This window comes from Microcaecilia unicolor, chromosome 5 (genome assembly GCF_901765095.1).
Source record: "Microcaecilia unicolor chromosome 5, aMicUni1.1, whole genome shotgun sequence".
NCBI lineage: Eukaryota > Metazoa > Chordata > Amphibia > Gymnophiona > Siphonopidae > Microcaecilia > Microcaecilia unicolor.
In genome coordinates this window covers 250,480,096-250,499,453 of record NC_044035.1, presented here as the reverse complement: position 1 = coordinate 250,499,453, position 19,358 = coordinate 250,480,096, and the positions used below count along the sequence as shown (strand labels likewise).

Sequence of the window (19,358 nt, the reverse complement as noted above, 5' to 3'; positions counted from 1 at the left end):
TCTCATGTATGATTTGGAAGACAGGTCTAAGCATCTACCACTGGCAGCGATGAACTTTGGTATCGAATTCCAGTTGGCGCTGCATGACTCTGGAATTGAACCCGCATCTGCAGAACACATTAAAGAACGCTGTAGAAATTACCTATTTGAACTTCTGAGGGAAATGCGTCAGAGGCTACCGTCAAACGTCCACCTGCTAGAGTCTCTGTCAGATCTTTCACCATCTGTTGTCCTTGGAGCCCTGAAACCACAGCTGTCGAAGTTGTCATTTCTACCTCTGTATAAAGGTCGTATTGGAAATCTGGAGCAACAGTGGCTGCGGATCAGCAGTGTGTTATGGCCAATCCACAGTGACAATGAGATCGAGCAGTTTTGGGTGACTGTAGCAAATCACACAGATGCTACAGGAGATCATGACTTCCTCCTGCTGGGGAATTTTGCCCTATGTATGTTGGCTTTGCCTTTCAGCAATGCAGCTGTGGAAAGAACCTTTTCTCAGATGAATCTTATCAAGACCAAACTGTGAAACAGGATGCAACAAGGCACTCTGGAAGACTTGTTGCGTATTCGTAGCTACATGGGGCGCAAAGGCATATGCTGCAATGAGTTTGTTCCTACAGATCGGATGCTGAGTTTATTCACGTCTGATATCTATGCGACTACAAGCCAGGCCCAGGAGGAGGATGACGCGATACCCGACGATGACAATTGTGCACCTTCCTGCAGCGGAGTTTCCAGGCCGTAAAAGCCCGGTGAGTACTGTGCTCGGAGGGGGTGGGTGTGGGTGGGTAGCCTGACTGACCATTGGGTGAGACAGTTCCATTTTCATCTGTCTCAGTGTAGTTATAACTGTTCCATCCTAATCTGTTTCTTTTTCTCCGTTTCAGTGTTCCTGTGCCTGTTCCTGCCTTGGAGATGGACAGTGATGGTCTTGTTCCTGGACCTCTGGGCATGCCTTGGTGTTCCTGCTACTGTTTCTGTTCCTATTCCTGGCCATCAGCAGGAACACCAGGGCAGTTCCAGGAACAGTAAGATTGTGGCAGGCCTCAGTGTGTACCCTGTTCCTGGGCCTGCCTCAGTGTTCTGTTCCTGGCCTGGGCCTAACTCAGTCAGCATTGCAGCTTGAGTTTTCCAGGTGCACTGCTTCTATTTTTTTTTTCAGGTGCTCTGTTCCTGCCTCAGCCGTATCCTGTTCCTCTTGCCTCAGCATTTCCTGTCAGGGATCTTCTTGATACTTAAGCTAAGTTCTTGCTTAAATTAATCTACTAACAAATGTAATTTGAAAAGTATATACATATATTCTCGAATTCCTCATTAATATTCATGATTTCCTCATGAATATTCACGATTTTCATGGTTATTCACTGTTCCTCATGAATATTAACTCTGGGCTTCTTTTGGCCAGAGATTGGGCTGGAAAGTTTGCGACCTGGCAACTGCGAAGTCCCAACTATCAACCGCACAGATCTATACTGCTATTACACGTTGAACTTATATAAGAAAAACGGGAAATGCGGTGAACAACTAGAAACAAAAGTATATCATATTAATTTTAAGTTTCGAGCTGCAATACAACAGAACAGCAACAGGTAAGAAAAGCCGCGCTTCTTCTAAAACTTCTCCGACTATCCAAGCACAGAAAATAGAAGCGTCAGCCTGGATTCCAAAGTGTACCAAATTCACATTACGTTACATCCCTTAACTCTTTTAACAAAAAACTGTAGCCACTACTACGCTCCATTATGCTCGTCCACTCCTTTGATTGTTCATTAAAGTTTCTTTTTAATTCCAGAGTTTATAAAAAGGCTAACCAGAATAATATTCTCTAAAAAGAAACACCGTCGGGTAGTACTTACTGTATTTCTCGATCTGTAGAAAAGCTACACAATCTCAAAACGCGCGCCAATAGTAAATGCTCCGGTAGTAACTGTCAGAGAAGAACCGAGGTCGAGCCCTCTGCTGTGCCTTGTTCTAAGCTATGGGAGGAGTCACAAATTCACGACGGCCATATTTGATCCGGGCAGAAAACCTAGAGTGCAGGCAAGGAGAAGCTAGTGAAAATAAAATGGGAGCAAATTAAATCTAAGTATTAGATAGTTACAACTCATTTAAAATAACACTTTATTAGTTAAAAATTCGGCTATTTTTGACGGGTCTGGGTAAGCGGTGAATTTCGCGGCCGCTGTATGCCCGAATCTAGAATGGCCACCGTTCGCATTCCATTGTAATGGGGGTAGAATCGAATGAAACTTTAAAAGCTGTTTAAGTCGTAAGAGAAAATAATTAAAAAATAAAAATTTTAAAAAGCCAACTGTTTCCCAGCGTGTAATACTAAAACAGAGGATTCTACTACCCTATGCTGTTAGTTTTACTATTGCTTTGCTTATTTTAGGGGAAGTGATGTTGCCGGATATGTTAACTCCCAAACGATTGCTGATGCTGACTTGCTGTAAACGGTGAAAGAATTAGAAATGGCCGATGAAGACGAAGATCCGACTGTGAGTTAAATTCTAGCAGGTGACCGTGACAGGCATAAGAAGTTTAGATAGCGGAAGTGGGTGGGTTATGGATCAAGCAACATTTTGCCCCATGCACCACCAACTAAAGATATTTGGGCCAGAACAGAATTTGGTTAGTTAGTTGGTTCTCCCAACCAAAAACATAATCCACTCCACTGCCCTTGTGGGTATAAGGTGTTGACGAGGAGTGTTATTATACTTTAACATTATATACATATTACCTGCTAGGGCTTGTGATCAGGTTAAATGATAGGGATACTTGTTGAGAGGCTACACTTTAATATTGTACACACATTAGTTCAAATGTAGTAGTATGCTAGAACGTCTTAATTTTTCAAAGATGTTTTAAAGTAAACTGACCTCTGCCTTGAACTTGATGGTTAAGTACATTATAAATGCTAAAATGTATTATATCTTTCCATATGCATTCTGTTTCACCACTATTAACAATTATAAAATAGATAATTTCTAATTCCTTGTGTCTGTTAGTTATCTATACCTCTATCTCCACTGCATAATATTCCCTGGATTTCTTTGGTCAGTGTTAGTGGTTTTCATACTGAACATAACACAAAACTATTCAAAGTTGTTAAAGCACATGGTATTCAAAAGGCAGATTTCATTTAATGTGGACAAGTGCAAAGTTGTGTACATTGGGAAGAATAACACAAATTATAGCAAAGTGATGGTAGGTTCCACATTACAACCCAATGTTGTGCAACAGTGTTTTAAAAAAAAAAGGCAATTTATTATTAGTAAAGGAATAGAAAATAAAACAAAGAATATTGTAATGCCTCTGTATCACTCCATGATGCAACCTCACCTTGACTATTGTGTGCTGATTTGGTTGCCTGCCACATCTCAAAAAAGATATAGCCTCATTAGAAGAGGTATAGAGAAGGGTGAACAAAATGATTAAGGGGATTGAACTCATGTATGAGGAAAGGCTTAAGCGATTAGGGCTCTTCAACTTGGAGAAGAGATAGGTGAGAAGGGATACAAAATCCTAAGTGGAGTGGAATGGGTAAATGCAAATAGATATGTTTAAAGAGTAAACGATGATTAGGGGACACACCATGATGTTACATAGTAATACTTGTAAAACAAATAAAAGAAAAATTATTTTTTCATTCTGTGCATAGCTGAGCTCTGGAACTCGTTGAAGAATGATAAAAGCAGTTAGCAAAGCTGGGTTTAAATTTAAAAAAAAAAAAAATTTGGGCAAGAGGTAAGTTCCATAAACTGTAATTAAGCAAGATAGAGGGAAAGCCACCAGGAGTTGGTAGCATGGAAATTTGCCACTTCTTGGGATTCTGCCAGGTACTTGTGACATGGCTTGGTCACCGATGGAAGCAGGATACTGGGCTAGATGGACCTTTGGTCTGATCCAGTATGATTGAAAAAAGGAGATTGCTGTGGATAGGGAAAGGAGTGTGATTGCTGATTGATGTGGGTGATTCAGAAAGAATATACAGATTTTAAAATGTTAATGCGGCCATGTTAAGAAAATGAAATCCAACTATATGTCAAAAATTTATTTTCATAGCTTGCCAGCACCGATACATGCAGAATTTTAGTACTGCACTTTGGCCCCCTAAATTTGTAACTTCTTTGTGTACTTTTTTTTTCTTAAGTTTTCAGAACTATATGACATCCTCAACTTCACCGCAAATCACAAAGAAAATCATATGCAGATACCCCATCAACCCTACCAGTGGGCATGCTTAGAAAAGAGAAGAAAGGAGGAAAGCAAGAGAGAGAAGGCACTAGGGAAAGGGAATATATTTACAATTTATAGACCCCTATAATTAGAAGCCCTTGTTACAAGCAATAATTTTAGTTTAAAGAAAATGTTTGCAATTGACTTATGAGTTTTATTTGCTAACTTGGCCTTTTCCCTCTTCTCTGACAAGCTCTGACTAAAATGTCTTCGACTAAAGCACTATGGGGCCCTTTTACTAAAGCTTAACATGCACTAATGGACAGCGTGCACTAAATATTGCACATCCTATTTTATACGTATGGGCCACATGCACTTAGTGCACACTAATGTCTGTTTAAGTGCACTAAGCTTTAGCAAAAGGGTCCCTATGTAAATAGTGTAATTCATTTGTCTTCTCTCTTCTGGTTCTGTGCTTGGTTAGTTTGAAGAGGACACTGAAGAGACTGGCGTTGGTGCAGAAGGTGGGCATGGAAAAAGAAAGAGGCTTTTCTCCAAAGAATGTGAGTTCTTGTAAACTGAAAGTAATTTTATGAAGTACTAGTAAAAGAGGCCTGTTTCCAAAAGAAATGAAACGGGCACTAGCAAGGTTCCACACTCCCCTCCTTCCCTGTCTCTCCTCCGAGTTCCAGACCCCCGCGCCTCCCTCTCTCTCTGTCCCCTCCGAGTGCAAGCACGACCTGTCCTCAGGCAGCCCCTTGCCTTCTTGCGTGCTGGCTGTAATTTAAAAATTCTTACCTCAGAATCCGGCATCAGCAGTGAAGGCGAGCGGTGCTTCAGACTGCCTTCCCATGTGTCTCAGCTCTGCCTCTGGTCCCGCCCTCATTTCCTGTTTCCGGAAGGGCGGGAGCAACCACAAGAAGAGCGGAAGAAACCAAAAACGCTGGTGCTATCTGAAACGGAGCATAGACACTAATGCCTGTGTCTATGCTCCGTTTCAGATAGCACCAGCGTTTTTGTGCTCAGTTCATTCTTTCTACCCCATGTAACTTTGGAGGAACATCTGTATATATCAATTTGAAGACCCCTGAGGAAGGCCTTTTTGGCCAAAACACGGACCGTGTAGGGTCCCAGTAAAACTATTTTGGTGCTCTTACTATCTGTGGTCTTCAGTCTGGTCCTTTTGGTTTCTTCCGCTCTTCTTGTGGTTGCTTGTGCGCTTTGCGGGAGATTTGGACCCTCTTTTGGGTGGTCCAGAAGGGCTGGACCAAAGGCAGAGCTGAGACACATGGGAAGGCAATCTGAAGTGCCGCTCGCCTTCACTACAGACGCCGGACCCCGAGGTAAGAATTTTTAAATTACAGCCGGCACACAGGAAGGCGAGGGGCTGCCGGAGGACAGGTCGTGCTTGCACTCGGAGGGGAGAGAGAGAGGGAGGGAGGCAGGGGCATGGAACTCGAAGGGGAGGAACGTCCTGCAACTCAAAGGGGTGGGGAGGGGGCGTCCTGCAACTCGAAGGGGAGGGGGGCTGTAATTCGGAGGAGAGGGAGGGAGGTAGGGGGGCATGGAACTTGGAGGGGAGGGGGGCCTGTTACTCAGAGGAAGAGGGGTGATTCTCTACTCACCTCCGCTGGCTGGTGCTGGGTTCCCTTCCCTCTCACTGATCCGCCCTCTGACGTAATCGCCAGGACGGACCAATGGGAAGTGTGTTACGAACCGAGGCATCCAGAAGGAGGTGCAAATTATTATATAGGATTTTCTGCATGTATAACCTGCTTTACTTGTAAAAAATGACTCATAAAATTGTGAAGGGATATACATATGTAAGAAGTATACATACTGAAAAATTGCACATAATTTATGAAGACCATGCATAGGCATTCCCAGGAGTGAAGCAGAACTGGAATTGCAATATATACATGTAATTTTATAAAATATGCGTATACCCATAGAATATATATACAAATTTACATCATCTTTAGGTGTAAATTTTTGTGTGCAAATTTGCACACTATTGGAGCTGGTTCTGAGTGCCCCTTTTTTAAAGGGACATAAGGAATCGCGTGATGCAGTGTGATAGGTAGGACGTGTGTCTCTATCGCTCCGGGGTAATCATGTCTTAATTCATTCCCCACAAACTGAAGATAGCTCCTACCGGGACTTTCTTGATCCTTGCTTGTTGAGGAAATACCTATGGACAGAGTCTTAGAACTGCCATCACCAAGCTCTTCTGTTCTTGATAGCGATTGCTTATATATTATTTCTAATATACTTGTGTTGGTGATGGTTTAACTGTGATATGAGATGTGGGTGTCAGCTATTTTGGTACTTTGGGAGTTAAGGTTCATTATCTACAACAGATGTTATGCGTTAGCTTGAAAATGTTTGTAAAGAAAGTGGGGGTAGGATGTGGGACCCCAGGCACCTAAGTGATTCCCACTTTCTGCCACACTGCGAGGTATTGGAGATACGTGTGGGAAGTTCTGAATTGGAGAATGGGACGGGGGAGGGGATCATGGTGTTCAGAGGGGGTTGGGACTGTTTCTGGTAAAAAAAAAAAAATACTGGAGATTTTCATACTAACTTTAATTTTGACTTCTCAGGTCTGGGTGAGACCTGGGTATGTGGACCATTTTGTTGGATGACTCTAATGTATCAGATTCCTTTATTTTTTAAAACTTAATGAGTGTGGCTACTAACTATCATTACTTGGAATGTGTGTGGCATACCCTGTCCTGTAAAGTGTGCTAAAATCCTGACCTCTTTAAAAAGACACAAAGTGGGTATTGCATGTTTGCAAGAAACACGTCTTACTGACCATGAACATCAAAAGTTGCATACACAGTGGGTTGGGGAAGTTTATTATTTGTCTTTGGGGAGTAGGAAAAGGGGGCATTGCTATATTATAACGCAAAGGGCTTTCTTACAAAGCAAAACCTCTTTTTCAAGATAGAGAGGGCAGATATGTTTTGATTAAATTGTGGTTGCAAGGCCGAGAGATGTTTATGTTGGCAGTATTTGGTCCTGTTGATAGAAACACAAAATATTTTCATCAGTTAACGAAACTTTGTCTTCCATACCAGTCTAGAGCGCTAGTTGTATTAGGTGACTTTAACCAGGTGTTCGATCTCACTCAGGATCACTCCACTATCCCCAACAGAAAAGTGGGGAAAAAACAAAGACATAATATATTTTACAGAAGTTCTTGGCTTAGTAAATTCTTGGCATTCCCTACATCCGAATGATCGTGACTATACACACCTCTCCAGGGCACATGGCACTCACATCTTGATTATATATTAATCACTTGTTCCCCATTTTCTTCAGTAGCATCCGTGACCATTGGCCATGAAGAAGTGTCTGACCATTCTATGGTCTGGTTGGACCTAAAGGCCCCTGGATATTGCCGCCCCACCACAAGCTAGAGATTTCCAGCTTATTTGTATACCCATCTAGAATTTAAATGCTATCTCCAGAACAGATGGCATCTGTTCAGTCAAAATAATCAGTCACACTTAGATAATCCCTCTTTGTTTTGGTCTATGGCAAAGTTGGTACTCCATGGAGATGATATTGCCTTTGTTGCAGCACGAAATAAGAAAATAGCAACCGACGTTTTAAATTTGGAATCACAGCTGGACAATGCCAAACAAGCATATATTTGCACCCCTTGTCAAGCTACTAGAGATGGGTTATGCACAATACAGATCACCTTGAATACCCTAATACATGAACGTACATCTCGATCGTTGCTTTTCCATAAATTTCAATTCTGTTGATATGGTATTAACCACTCTGGCAAGTAGTTTACCAGCTTTAAGACTTGGGCAGGGCCTCGCACGATCATTTCTTTGTGGGACGAATCGGGATATGTTTGTACTAAAGCCACCAAATTACACAGATTTTAACAGATTATTTCACTCAGTTATACACAAAAGGGGCCCTTCTGGATCATTCGGAATTGCAAAGCTTCTTGGACAAGATTAGATTACCCCACCTCATGAATGAAAACCACTGTCTGCTTAATAGGCCTCTTACTGCTAAAGAATTGCAAACAACCATTAAATTGCTAAAGTTGCAGTCCGCTCCAGGACCCGACGGGTTTTCTGGAGAGTTTTACAAATTACTCCCTCCATGGTTTCTAGGGCCTCTGTCAGATTATTATGCTGAAGTGGTTGAACAAGGTTCCTTCCCATTACAAACCAATCTAGACCTGATTACTCTTATTCCTAAAGCTAGCAGATTCTTATTGCCCGATTTCACTCGTCAATGTAGATCTGAAAATACTTGCCAAAGTACTGGCAGAGCACTTGGCTGAAATCCTTCCCAGGTTGGTGGGCCCGGAACAAGCTGGCTTTGTGCAAAGCAGACAGGCTGTATGCAATGTGTGGAAATTGTTATTAGCAATTACATATTCCTTAGCATCCCTCCGGACCGGCCCAGGATTGGACTGATGGGTTGTGCACGCCTTCCAGCAGGTTAGGAGACTGAGAAAAAAACTTTGACTCTAGCGAGCCAATAGGAGCCCTGGTCATGTGACCCTAGCCTCAGTATTTTCTCAGTCTCCCAGCAGGTAGGAAGTGAGCCCTTTAGTCTCTCTTTGTTATCTTCAAAATTTTTTATTTTTTTTCTCTGTTCTGAAATTTGGTGGTTATTTTAGTCTGTGCCAGAGGAATTCTTTGGAGGCTTGTTAGCATTTATCTTTTGCCTCAGGGGTGTTATACTCGGGTGTCCCGGGTCCCTCCCCCTTTCTTTCCTCCCAATCTCCCTGCTAAAGATTACAATTTTCAGGGAAGGGCCCCCTTTTGGCAAGCAAAAGGCTGTTGCCTTTGGGAGAGGCAGCCAGGTTTAAAACTTAAAAAAAAAAAAAAGGGGGAAAGAGCTAGGCAGTGGTTCCCCATAGACTTAACGAGCACACAGCTCTGGTGTCTGTTTACTATGGTGTCTGTTTCTGTATCGGCAGCAGTGGTTTAAAAAAAAAAAAAGAGAAAGGAACGGAAAGAAAGACTCTGAGAATTTCATTTGCTCTTCAGGAGTTTCTAAGATCTCTTTTCGCGGGTGTGTAGTTGGCTAAACGCTAATTTTTGTCGATTAGGAGCGTCCGTTCTTTAATAGTTTTTGGCGCAAACCGTTCCGAGGCGTGCACGCGCGTCTCCACGATGTCGGAGAAGTTGAAGCGCTGCGCTGTCAGCAGCGGGGGGTTTCGTCCGCCGGTTCTGGCAAATATTGTTCCTCGACTTCGGGTCCGCTTTTGCCAGGGCCGAGCTCCTCGCCGTCGCAGTCTATTTCTGTGGTACCGGAGGATTCGGGCTCGCGTCAGGACGCAGTTCTCTCGGATTTGGCACGAACGGCGGCCATTTTGAATCTGGCTACGGAGTCGCCTTCGCGTTCACAGCCTGCGATCTTACCTGCATCAAATGTTGAGATATATTTTTTTTTCTCAAATTTGTTTTATTATTTTCCATTAGAAACTTAACAGTATCCACACTGTATCCTTGTACAGAGATTAGAACTTCTCTTTCAACTAACATGTTTCCAACTAAATGTTGATATTTTTAATTCCTCAGCTCTGGTACAATCTGGGCCCGCTCAGGCAGGGGGTTTTCCTCCTGAGTTTGTGCTCCAGATGTACCAGGCTTTTTTGATGCACAAAGGTGATGCAGGGATGGGGGCAGGAGATATTACCAGTCCTGCTCCTCCTCCCTCTAAGAAATCGAGGGAAGGTGATTTGCTCGGGATTTTTTGGGATCAGGAGATGCCCTATTTAGAGGAGGAGGAGGATCTGATGGACAATGCCTGCTATGATCCTGATTTTGCTTCCTCAGATCCTGAGGCTGCTTCTTTTGTCCAGGGGGATGACCCTTCTGTAGCTAGAGTTTTTCACAGAGATGATTTGCAGGAGCTGATTGCTATGGTCTCCTCTACTTTGAATTTTGACGATCTTCCTCCAGTTCCTCAGACCTGTAAGGTAGACCTTTTGATCAAGGGGTCTAGATCCGCAGCTAAAACGTTTCCCATGCATCGGGACACCTGGGATGTCATTAAAGCGCAATGGGATATCCCAGATGCGGCTTTTCGTCCGACTAGATCTATGTCTCGTCTTTATCAGATTCCAGAAGCAGATAAAGCTATGCTTAAGGTCCCGGTGGTTGATGCAGTGGTGTCAGCGGTTACTAAGCGCAATACACTGCCCGTGGATGGAGGCACGGCTCTGCGGGATGTTCAGGATAGAAGGCTAGATTCTCTGCTTAAGTCAGGTTTTGACGTTTCTTCATTGGCAGTACAGGCTGATATTTGTGGCTCTTTGGTGGCTAGAGCCTGCTTTAGATGGGCCGAGAGAGTCTTGGACAGGACTTCAGATGATCTGCAAGCTATCGATTTGGAGGTAGCTCGAATTGAGACAGGGGCAGCTTTTCTATCTGACGCTCTGTATGATCTGCTGCGAGCATCTTCTAAGTCCTTGGCTTTGGGGGTCGCCGCTCGCCGGTTGAAGGGTTGGTCGGCGGATGCGGCCTCCAAGTCAAAGTTGAGCAAGTTTCCCTTTAAAGGTTCTTTCTTGTTTGGAGAAGAATTAGATAAGCTGGTTAATTCCTTAGGGGATGCCAAAGTTCCTCGTCTACCGCAGGATAGGCCTCGTCTAGCCAACCGAGGTTCTTTTTCTGGTAGGAGTTCAGTGAGAGGCTTCCGTAGATTTTCAGCTGGTCCCGGTTATCAGCCTCCTAGGACTCGTTTTGGCAATAGGACTCAGTCCTTTCAGGGTCCTCGCAGAGGAGCAGGGTTTTCCAATCCAGGTTTTCGAGCCCAGAGTCATCCTTCCCAATGAAGGTGCGAGGGCCTCTCCTCTGGTTCCTGTCGGAGCTTGTCTCTCTCAGTTCTATCAGAGGTGGGCCCACATCACTTCGGATCAGTAGGTCCTGGAGGTTATTCGGGACGGTTATGCCTTAGAGTTCGCATGGCCTATTTCAGACGCTTTTCTGGTGTCTCCCTGTCGCTCTCCTCTCAAGGCGAGGGCGGTTCGGGACACTCTACGAAGGCTTTTAGATCTGCAGGCTATCTGTCCAGTTCCTCCTGCAGAGTACAGGCTAGGCCGCTATTCCATTTATTTTGTAGTTCCCAAGAAGGAAGACTCTTTTCGTCCTATTTTAGATCTCAAGGCGGTCAATCGAGCTCTCAGGGTCACAAGCTTTCGTATGGAGACTCTTCGCTCAGTCATAGTCGCGGTGCGCCAGGGAGAATACTTGACAGCCTTGGATCTCACAGAGGCCTACTTGCATATTCCTATTCGGCCGGCCCACCACAAGTTTTTACGATTCTGGGGCGGCATTACCAGTTTTGCACCCTGCCTTTCGGTCTTGCGACAGCCCTGTGCATTTTTACCAAGGTCATGGTCGTGGTGGCCGCGGCCCTCAGGAAGGAAGGTATTCTCGTTCATCCATACCTAGACGACTGGTTAATCAGAGCAAAGTCTTATCAGGAGAGTTGCCGAGTCACAGACCAGGTGATGCGGTTCTTACAGTCTCTAGGTTGGGTAATAAATGTACCCAAGAGTCGGTTAGTTCCTTCTCAGTCTCTGGAGTATCTAGGGGCCTTTTTCGATACGGCTCGGGGCCGTGTCTTTCTGCCACAGACCAGGATTGTAAAGCTCCGGTCTCAGATTCAGGACTTACTTCGCCAGCACCGTCCGTCAACGCGGGATTATCTTCAGGTCCTCGGTTCCATGGCAGCCACGATAGAGGTAGTTCCCTGGGCCAGGCTGCATATGCGTCCTCTTCAGTGGTCCCTTCTGGTCCGGTGGTCCTCTCAGAGGGATTCGATACAGATGCGGCTACGTCTTCGCAACAGGGAGCGCAGCTCTCTGTTCTGGTGGCTGAGGATGAAGAATCTCACTGTAGGAATGCCTTTGGAACCCCCTCGTTGGATACAGTTAACGACGGATGCCAGTCTGCGAGGCTGGGGAGCGCATTGCCTAGGCAAATGGACCCAGGGGCTCTGGTCTCAGCTGGAAGCAGTTCAGTCCATCAACTTTCTAGAGACCAGGGCGATCAGGCTAGCGCTGCAACATTTCAGTTCTCTACTGGCAGGCAAAGCAGTGCGAGTCCTGTCAGACAATGCCTCGGCAGTGGCGTATATCAACCGCCAGGGAGGAACGAGGTGTCGCCTCTTGTGTCGAGAGGCGGAGAGTCTACTAGCCTGGGCAGAAGTTCACCTCTCGGCCATCTCAGCATCGCATGTAGCAGGAGTGGAGAACGTTCAAGCCGATTTTCTCAGTCGTCACACTCTCGACCTGGGAAAATGGGCTCTCAGCGATCAGGCGTTTCAGCTGATAGTGGACCGCTGGGGCACTCCAGTTCTGGATCTTTTTGCCACCAGTCTCAACTCAAAGGTCTCTCGATTCTTCAGTCGCCAAAAGGATGCAAGGGCAGAGGGAGTAGATGCTCTCTTACAGCAGTGGCCCTCGGGCCTTCTTTACGCGTTTCCTCCGTGGCCGCTGATAGGTCGTCTCCTGCAGAGGATAGAGGAACACGGAGGACCGGTAGTTCTGGTGGCACCGGACTGGCCTCGACGGCCTTGGTACGCGGATCTGCAACGTCTGTTGGTGGCGTCTCCTCTTCCGCTCCCACTTCACAAGACTTTGCTGGGACAAGGGCCAGTTCCGCATCCAGATCTGGCTCGATTTTGTCTTACGGCTTGGCTCTTGAACGAGCCCGTCTAGCTAAGCGGGGTTTTTCAGCGACAGTGATTTCCACCATGCTTCAGTGTCGGCGGTGTTCCACCTCTCTCAACTATATTCGCACTTGGAGAATTTTTGAGGCCTGGTGTGTGGAGTTTGGTATTCTTCCTTTTCGGTCGTCCGTGGCTCAGATGTTAGATTTCCTGCAGAGAGGTTTTGATAAAGGGCTGTCGCTTTCTTCTCTTAAGGTGCAGGCGGCAGCTCTTTCCTGCTTCAGAGGTAGGATTCGGGGTAAGTCTTTGACTAGTCTTCCCGATGTGGTCCGTTTTTTGAAGGGTGTCAGTCTTCTTCGGCCTCCGGTCAGATCATTTTTCTCATCGTGGGATCTTAACCTGGTTCTTACCACGCTGACAAAACCCCCATTTGAACCTTTGTGATCATGTTCTTTGAAGGATTTGACGCTTAAGACAGTGTTTTTGGTGGCTATTGCCTCTGCGCGGCGAGTTTCAGAGTTGCAAGCTTTTTCATGTAGATCTCCATTTCTGGAATTTTCTAAGGAGCGAGTGGTTCTTCGTCCGGTTCTTTCTTTTTTGCCTAAGGTTGTGTCCAGTTTCCATCTGGCCCAGTCAGTTTTTCTTCCTGTTCTGGGGTCGGACTCAGGAGCAGAGACAGTTGCATACTCTGGATGTTAGGAGAGTGCTTAAAAGGTATCTCGCTGTTACGGAGGAGTTTCGTCGCACGGACCGTCTTTTTCTTCTGGTGGCCGGTCATCGTAAGGGGTAGTCGGCTTCCAAGCCCACATTGTCTAGGTGGATCAAAGAGATGATAGCGTCAGCCTACCTTTTGGTAGGTAAACCAGTCCCGGACTCTGTTAAAGCTCATTCAACTAGAGCGCAGGCAGCGTCCTGGGCCGAGTGCTCTTTGGTTCCGCTGGTGGAGATCTGTAAGGCAGCGACTTGGTCTTCTCTCCGTTCCTTTTCTAAACATTACAGGCTTGATGTTCAGTGTCGACAGGAGGCGGTCTTTGCGTCGCGGGTACTTTCAGCGGGTTTGCTGGGGTCCCTCCCGTAGGACTACTGCTTTGTTATGTCCCATCAGTCCAATCCTGGGCCGGTCCGGAGCGATGCTAAGGAAGGAGAAATTAGACCTTACCTGCTAATTTGCTTTCCTTTAATCCCTCCGGACCGGCCCAGGTCCCTCCCTTGGGCTATCTTTCTGTCTGTAATTGGATGTTCAGTTTATTTGTTTGCAGAGCTGTTTTTTGCTGGTTACATATATGTTTGAAAATATAAATGATATTTAAAAAAAAAAAAGAAAAACAAGTAATCAAAAGAAATCATTGCTCTTCTGTTCAGGCCATACCGCTGCCCTGGTAAGGGTACGTGGTGAGCCTTTACAGTTAGGCCATACCGCTGCTCTGGTAAGGGTACGTGGTGAGCCAATGCAGTCAGGCCATACCGCTGCTCTGGTTAGGGTATGTGGTGAGCCATTACAGTTCGGCCATACCGATTCTCTGGTTAGGGTTTTCGGTCAGCCATGATAAGGCCATACCGCTGCTCTGGTGAGAGTTGTCGGTGAGCCTTTGTTAGAGCACGTTTCCAATAAGTGCTCCCTGGTTGCTTAAATTCCTCGGGGCACAGACTGTCTTCTTCCCTTTTTTCTGCTTTGTTAATCAAATACTGAGGCTAGGGTCACATGACCAGGGCTCCTATTGGCTCGCTAGAGTCAAAGTTTTTTTTCTCAGTCTCCCAACCTGCTGGAAGGCGTGCACAACCCATCAGTCCAATCCTGGGCCGGTCCGGAGGGATTAAAGGAAAGCAAATTAGCAGGTAAGGTCTAATTTCTCCTTGTCAGGGTAGTCAGGTGCCTTCTGTAGTGGTAAGTTTGGACACGAAGAAGGTATTTGATAAAGTGGGTTGGGAATATTTGTTTTTGGTCCTGCAACATATAGGTTTTGGAGGTTAACGCTTATATGCAATTACACCACTATATACACAGTCTATCATGGGAAGATTTGACTGAGGATGTTAGAGAGCTTTTACATTGGGGTGCAACATGGAGAAGCTCTGTCCTTTCATGATCGTCATATCAGAGATTCTGTTCCCAAGCTGTATTACACTCGCTTGTCTACAGCGTGGGGTGAAGATCTTGCTACGAGTCTTTGTGCTTCTAGTTTTCAGGAATATGTACCGAGTATTAGGCGCCTAACTGATAATGTAACTCATTTGGAATTAATATAAATTTGCTTTACGCATGAATATAACCACTTCTGATTGTTGCCCAAAATATCATGTCTCCCGGGCTACTTTAGGACATATGTTCTGGACTGCTCTCTTATTGCTGGTTTCTGGTGTAAATTAATTTCAATCTCTACTCTCTGGACTTGTGGAATCCACAATGGCCCACTGCTAATTTTTCACAAGCCTGCCATCAGCTCTTCAGTGCCACAAGGCCTCAAGGGTTTTTTGGCTCGTTCTGTGTTGATGGCTGAAAAACGTATTCTGATTTGTTGGCTTTCTCTGTCAGTCCCCACTATGCAGCAGTGGCATACTCGTATGTTTTCCATCCTCCACATGGAATGACTAGCCATCTATGATTTCCATATCATCAAGCTGATCAATCCATAGACTGGTGGGTTGTGTCCATCTACCAGCAGGTGGAGATAGAGAGCAAACTTTTGCCTCCCTATATGTGGTCATGTGCTGCCGGAAACTCCTCAGTATGTTCTCTATCTCAGCAGGTGGTGGTCACACACAGCAGCAGCAGCTCTGGCTAGGCCTCCAAGCCTAATTTTTAGGTTTTGTTGAGTGCCTGGGGTTGAGGGCTCTTTTGAGCAAGTGCAAACCTGGTGGTGCCAGGTCCCTCCTTTTCTCCCCCCTCCCGCTGGCTCCGTTAAAAAAAAAAAAAAAAAAAAAAAAAAAAAAAATTTTAAACGTCTTTAAAGGCGTTTATTTCGACGTTTATTTAAGCGTCTATTGCAGCTACTCACTGGGACACCAGGTCGTTACAACTCGGAGCGGACAGCAGGTAACTTTACCTTTTTATAGCGGGCGGGGGTTCCCCGATTCTTCTCCTCGTGGCACATGGCGTCGGAGGGCGAGGGCGCAAAGGGTCGCTCCCCGGGTCGCTTGAGCGCTTCTAGAGGGGATGCGGGGGTCTTAAAGCCTGATTCGCCCTTGTTGGGTGGCAGTTTCGTGACCGATGAATGTCCCGGTCCTTCCTCCGGCGTGGCGGTTTTTCCCGCCATAAACGCCCATCCCCCGCTCCTCGCCTCCGCCATTTTGGCCGGCCACGCGGCTCGGACGGCTTCTTCTTGGGCCGCCCTTGAGGTTGGAGACATTAATGCCATGAACGCCCTTAATTTGGGCGACGGCACAGAAGCGGCTAAAGTTAAGAGCCGTTCTTCCCGCGCGGCTCCTTCGCGGAGTTTCGCGCCGGACGCCATTTTGGATGCGCAGCAGGCCTCTCCCCCGCTGTTGCGAGCGCCGGTTGAGAGTGCGCCTAGGGCTGTTGCCCAGGCTGCGGAAGTGCACAGTCTGGGGGGTTTCTCCCCCGAGTTTGTTTTGCTGCTGCATCAGGCCTTCCTCATGCACAACGCTGCCCCCGCTCCCTCGTCTGGTAAAGAGGTTGAGGTTCCCAGAGGTAAACGCCCTCGGGTTGATTCCCAGGCCTTGGAGGAATTTGTCTCCTCCGATGTAGATGAGGGCAGCGTGTCTGAGGTCTCCCAACGGTCCTTTGCGGATTCCTTGGAGGAGACGGATCCCCGCTCGGATGGAGCGGATGACCCCTCTGCAGCGCGGCTTTTTCGCCCAGAGGATTTGCCCAACCTGTTGTTACAGGCCATGGACACTTTGAAGATTTCCTCTCCGGAGGACGTCTCTCCCTCAGCCCCTGTTGGCTCTGCCATTATGCTGGGGACGAAGCGCCCGCCTAGAACCTTCCACGTGCATGATGCCATGCACACCTTAATTTCGGCTCAATGGGATGTCCCAGAAGCGAGCCTTAAAGTGGCTAGGGCTATGTCCCGCCTCTATCCTTTGGCTGTGAGTGAACGTGAGGCCTATCTGTGGCCTACCGTGGATTCTTTAATCACTGCGGTGACTAAGAAAACGGCATTGCCGGTGGAAGGTGGCACGGCCCTAAAGGACGCCCAAGACAGGAGATTGGAGGCGGCCTTAAGGTCGTCCTTTGAGGCGGCTGCTTTAAGTTTGCAGGCCTCAGTTTGCGGCTCCTATGTGGCCAGGGCGTGCCTGACTATGGTGCAGCGGGCTTCCCCCTCGGATCATTCCTTGAGGGATGATTGGCCAGCCCTGGAATCGGGCTTAGCTTATGTGGCAGACTTGCTGTATGATGTCTTGAGAGCCTCAGCTAAAGGCATGGCTCAGACAGTCTCTGCGCGGCGGTGGCTTTGGCTGAAACATTGGTCTGCTGACCACGCCTCTAAATCCCGCCTGGCTAGGTTGCCTTTTAAAGGCAAGCTGCTCTTTGGGGTCGAGCTGGACAAAATCGTGACCGATCTCGGCACATCTAAGGGCAAGAAGTTACCAGAGGTCAGGGCTCGGGCTAGTGCTCGTCCCGGTACCTCCAGAGGACGGTTTCAGGAAGCCCGTCGGTACCGCCCGGGCAGGTCGGGTTCTTCTGCCCCCTCTTCCTTTAAGAGGCATTTCTCCCCCAAGCAGCGTTCCTTTCGCAGAGACCGCCGTCCCGGAGGTGCTCCCTCCGGTCCTCCCCCAGGGTCTCGTACCCAATGACGGGGTCTTGGTCCACGCCCCAGTGCAGATTGGAGGACGGCTGTCCTCGTTTCTGGGCGAGTGGACCACAATAACTTCAGACGCTTGGGTGCTGGAAGTCATCAGAGACGGCTACAAGCTAGAGTTCTGCCGACCCTTAAGAGACGGGTTTGTACTCTCTCCCTGCAAGTCTCCGGTCAAAGCTGTGGCAGTGCAGCAGACTTTGGACAATCTGATCCGCCTGGGTGCGGTCGTTCCGGTGCCAGAAAGTCAGCTTGGCAAGGGGCGTTACTCCATTTACTTTGTGGTACCAAAGAAAGGAGGTTCTGTCCGGCCTATCCTCGACCTCAAAGGGGTCAATCGGGCCTTGAAAGTGCGGCACTTTCGCATGGAGACTCTCCGCTCTGTTATAGCGGCAGTGAAGGCAGGGGAGTACCTGGCTTCCTTGGACATCAAGGAAGCGTACCTGCATATTCCCATCTGGCCTCCTCATCAACGCTTTCTGCGTTTTGCAGTCCTGGGCCGACACTTCCAGTTCAGAGCCCTCCCGTTCGGGTTGGCTACTGCTCCGCGGACCTTTTCCAAAGTAATGGTGGTCATAGCGGCCTTCCTGCGAAAGGAAGGAGTACAAGTCCATCCTTATCTGGACGACTGGTTGATCCGAGCCCCCTCTTATGCAGAGTGCGGCAAAGCTGTGGACCGGGTAGTTGCTCTTTTGAGCTCCCTGGGATGGATCATCAACTGGGAGAAGAGCCAGCTGCGCCCGACTCAGTCCCTGGAGTATCTGGGAGTTCGATTCGACACCCAAGTGGGCAGAGTGTTCCTGCCAGACAATCGGATTGTCAAACTTCAGGCTCAGGTGGACCAGTTCCTGGTAGCCTCTCCTCTTCGGGCTTGGGACTATGTGCAGCTGTTGGGCTCTATGACGGCCACGATGGAAGTAGTGCCCTGGGCCAGGGCTCATATGAGACCACTACAACACTCTCTGCTGCAGCGCTGGACTCCGATGTCGGAGGATTATGCGGTGCGTCTTCCCTTGGATCCAGCAGTGCGCAAGGCGCTGAGCTGGTGGATGCAGGCAGACAAGTTGTCTGCAGGAATGCCTCTGGTGACCCCAGAGTGGATTGTCGTCACGACGGACGCCTCATTGTCGGGCTGGGGAGCCCACTGCTTGGGAAGGACAGCGCAGGGGCTCTGGTCTCCTGCAGAGGCGAAGTGGTCTATCAACCTCCTGGAACTCAGAGCCATTCGGTTGGCGCTTTTGGAGTTCATCCCGGTACTGGTGCTGAAGCCTGTACGGGTACTGTCGGACAATGCCACGGCTGTGGCCTATGTCAACCGCCAGGGAGGTACCAAGAGCGCCCCTCTAGCCAAGGAGGCTATGAGTCTATGCCAGTGGGCGGAAGCGAACCTGGAACAGCTGTCAGCGGCCCACATTGCCGGAGTCATGAATGTCAAGGCGGACTTTCTCAGTCGCCATACCTTGGAGCCCGGAGAGTGGCAGCTATCTGCTCAGGCGTTCTTGGACATCACGAAGCGCTGGGGCCAGCCGAGCCTAGATCTGATGGCGTCATCGGCCAATTGCCAAGTGCTTCGCTTCTTCAGCAGAGGACGGGACCCTCTATCCCTGGGAGTAGATGCTCTTCTCCAACAATGGCCGACACAAGAGCTTCTCTATGTGTTCCCACCCTGGCCCATGTTGGGCAGGGTCCTAGACCGGGTGGCAAGACATCCCGGCAGGATAATCCTGGTGGGTCCGGATTGGCCCAGACGTCCCT

The 19,358-nt window shown here is 47.7% G+C and overlaps 2 protein-coding genes across 4 annotated transcripts in view; one reads left to right on the top strand and one right to left on the bottom strand.

The window, feature by feature from the left end:
• Positions 1 to 1,947, bottom strand: part of NDC80 (NDC80 kinetochore complex component) — a 296,861-nt gene extending 294,914 nt beyond the window's left edge. The window contains 1 exon segment of the mRNA XM_030203978.1: positions 1,857 to 1,947. The gene's annotated coding sequence lies outside the window, so the exon portion shown is untranslated.
• Positions 1,948 to 2,003: 56 nt separating this feature from the next.
• The window catches only part of TAF13 (TATA-box binding protein associated factor 13), a 51,887-nt gene continuing 34,532 nt past the window's right edge, over positions 2,004 to 19,358 (top strand). Inside the window, exons 1-3 of one of the 3 annotated variants that reach the window (XM_030203980.1) lie at positions 2,004 to 2,086; positions 2,393 to 2,498; positions 4,664 to 4,742. In XM_030203980.1, the coding sequence (XP_030059840.1) occupies positions 2,472 to 2,498; positions 4,664 to 4,742 (106 nt within the window). In that variant the 5' untranslated portion in view covers positions 2,004 to 2,086; positions 2,393 to 2,471. Of the gene's footprint in view, positions 2,160 to 2,199; positions 2,270 to 2,392; positions 2,499 to 4,663; positions 4,743 to 19,358 lie in introns of those variants that run through there. The other 2 variants (XM_030203979.1, XM_030203981.1) reach the window with 2 other exon arrangements.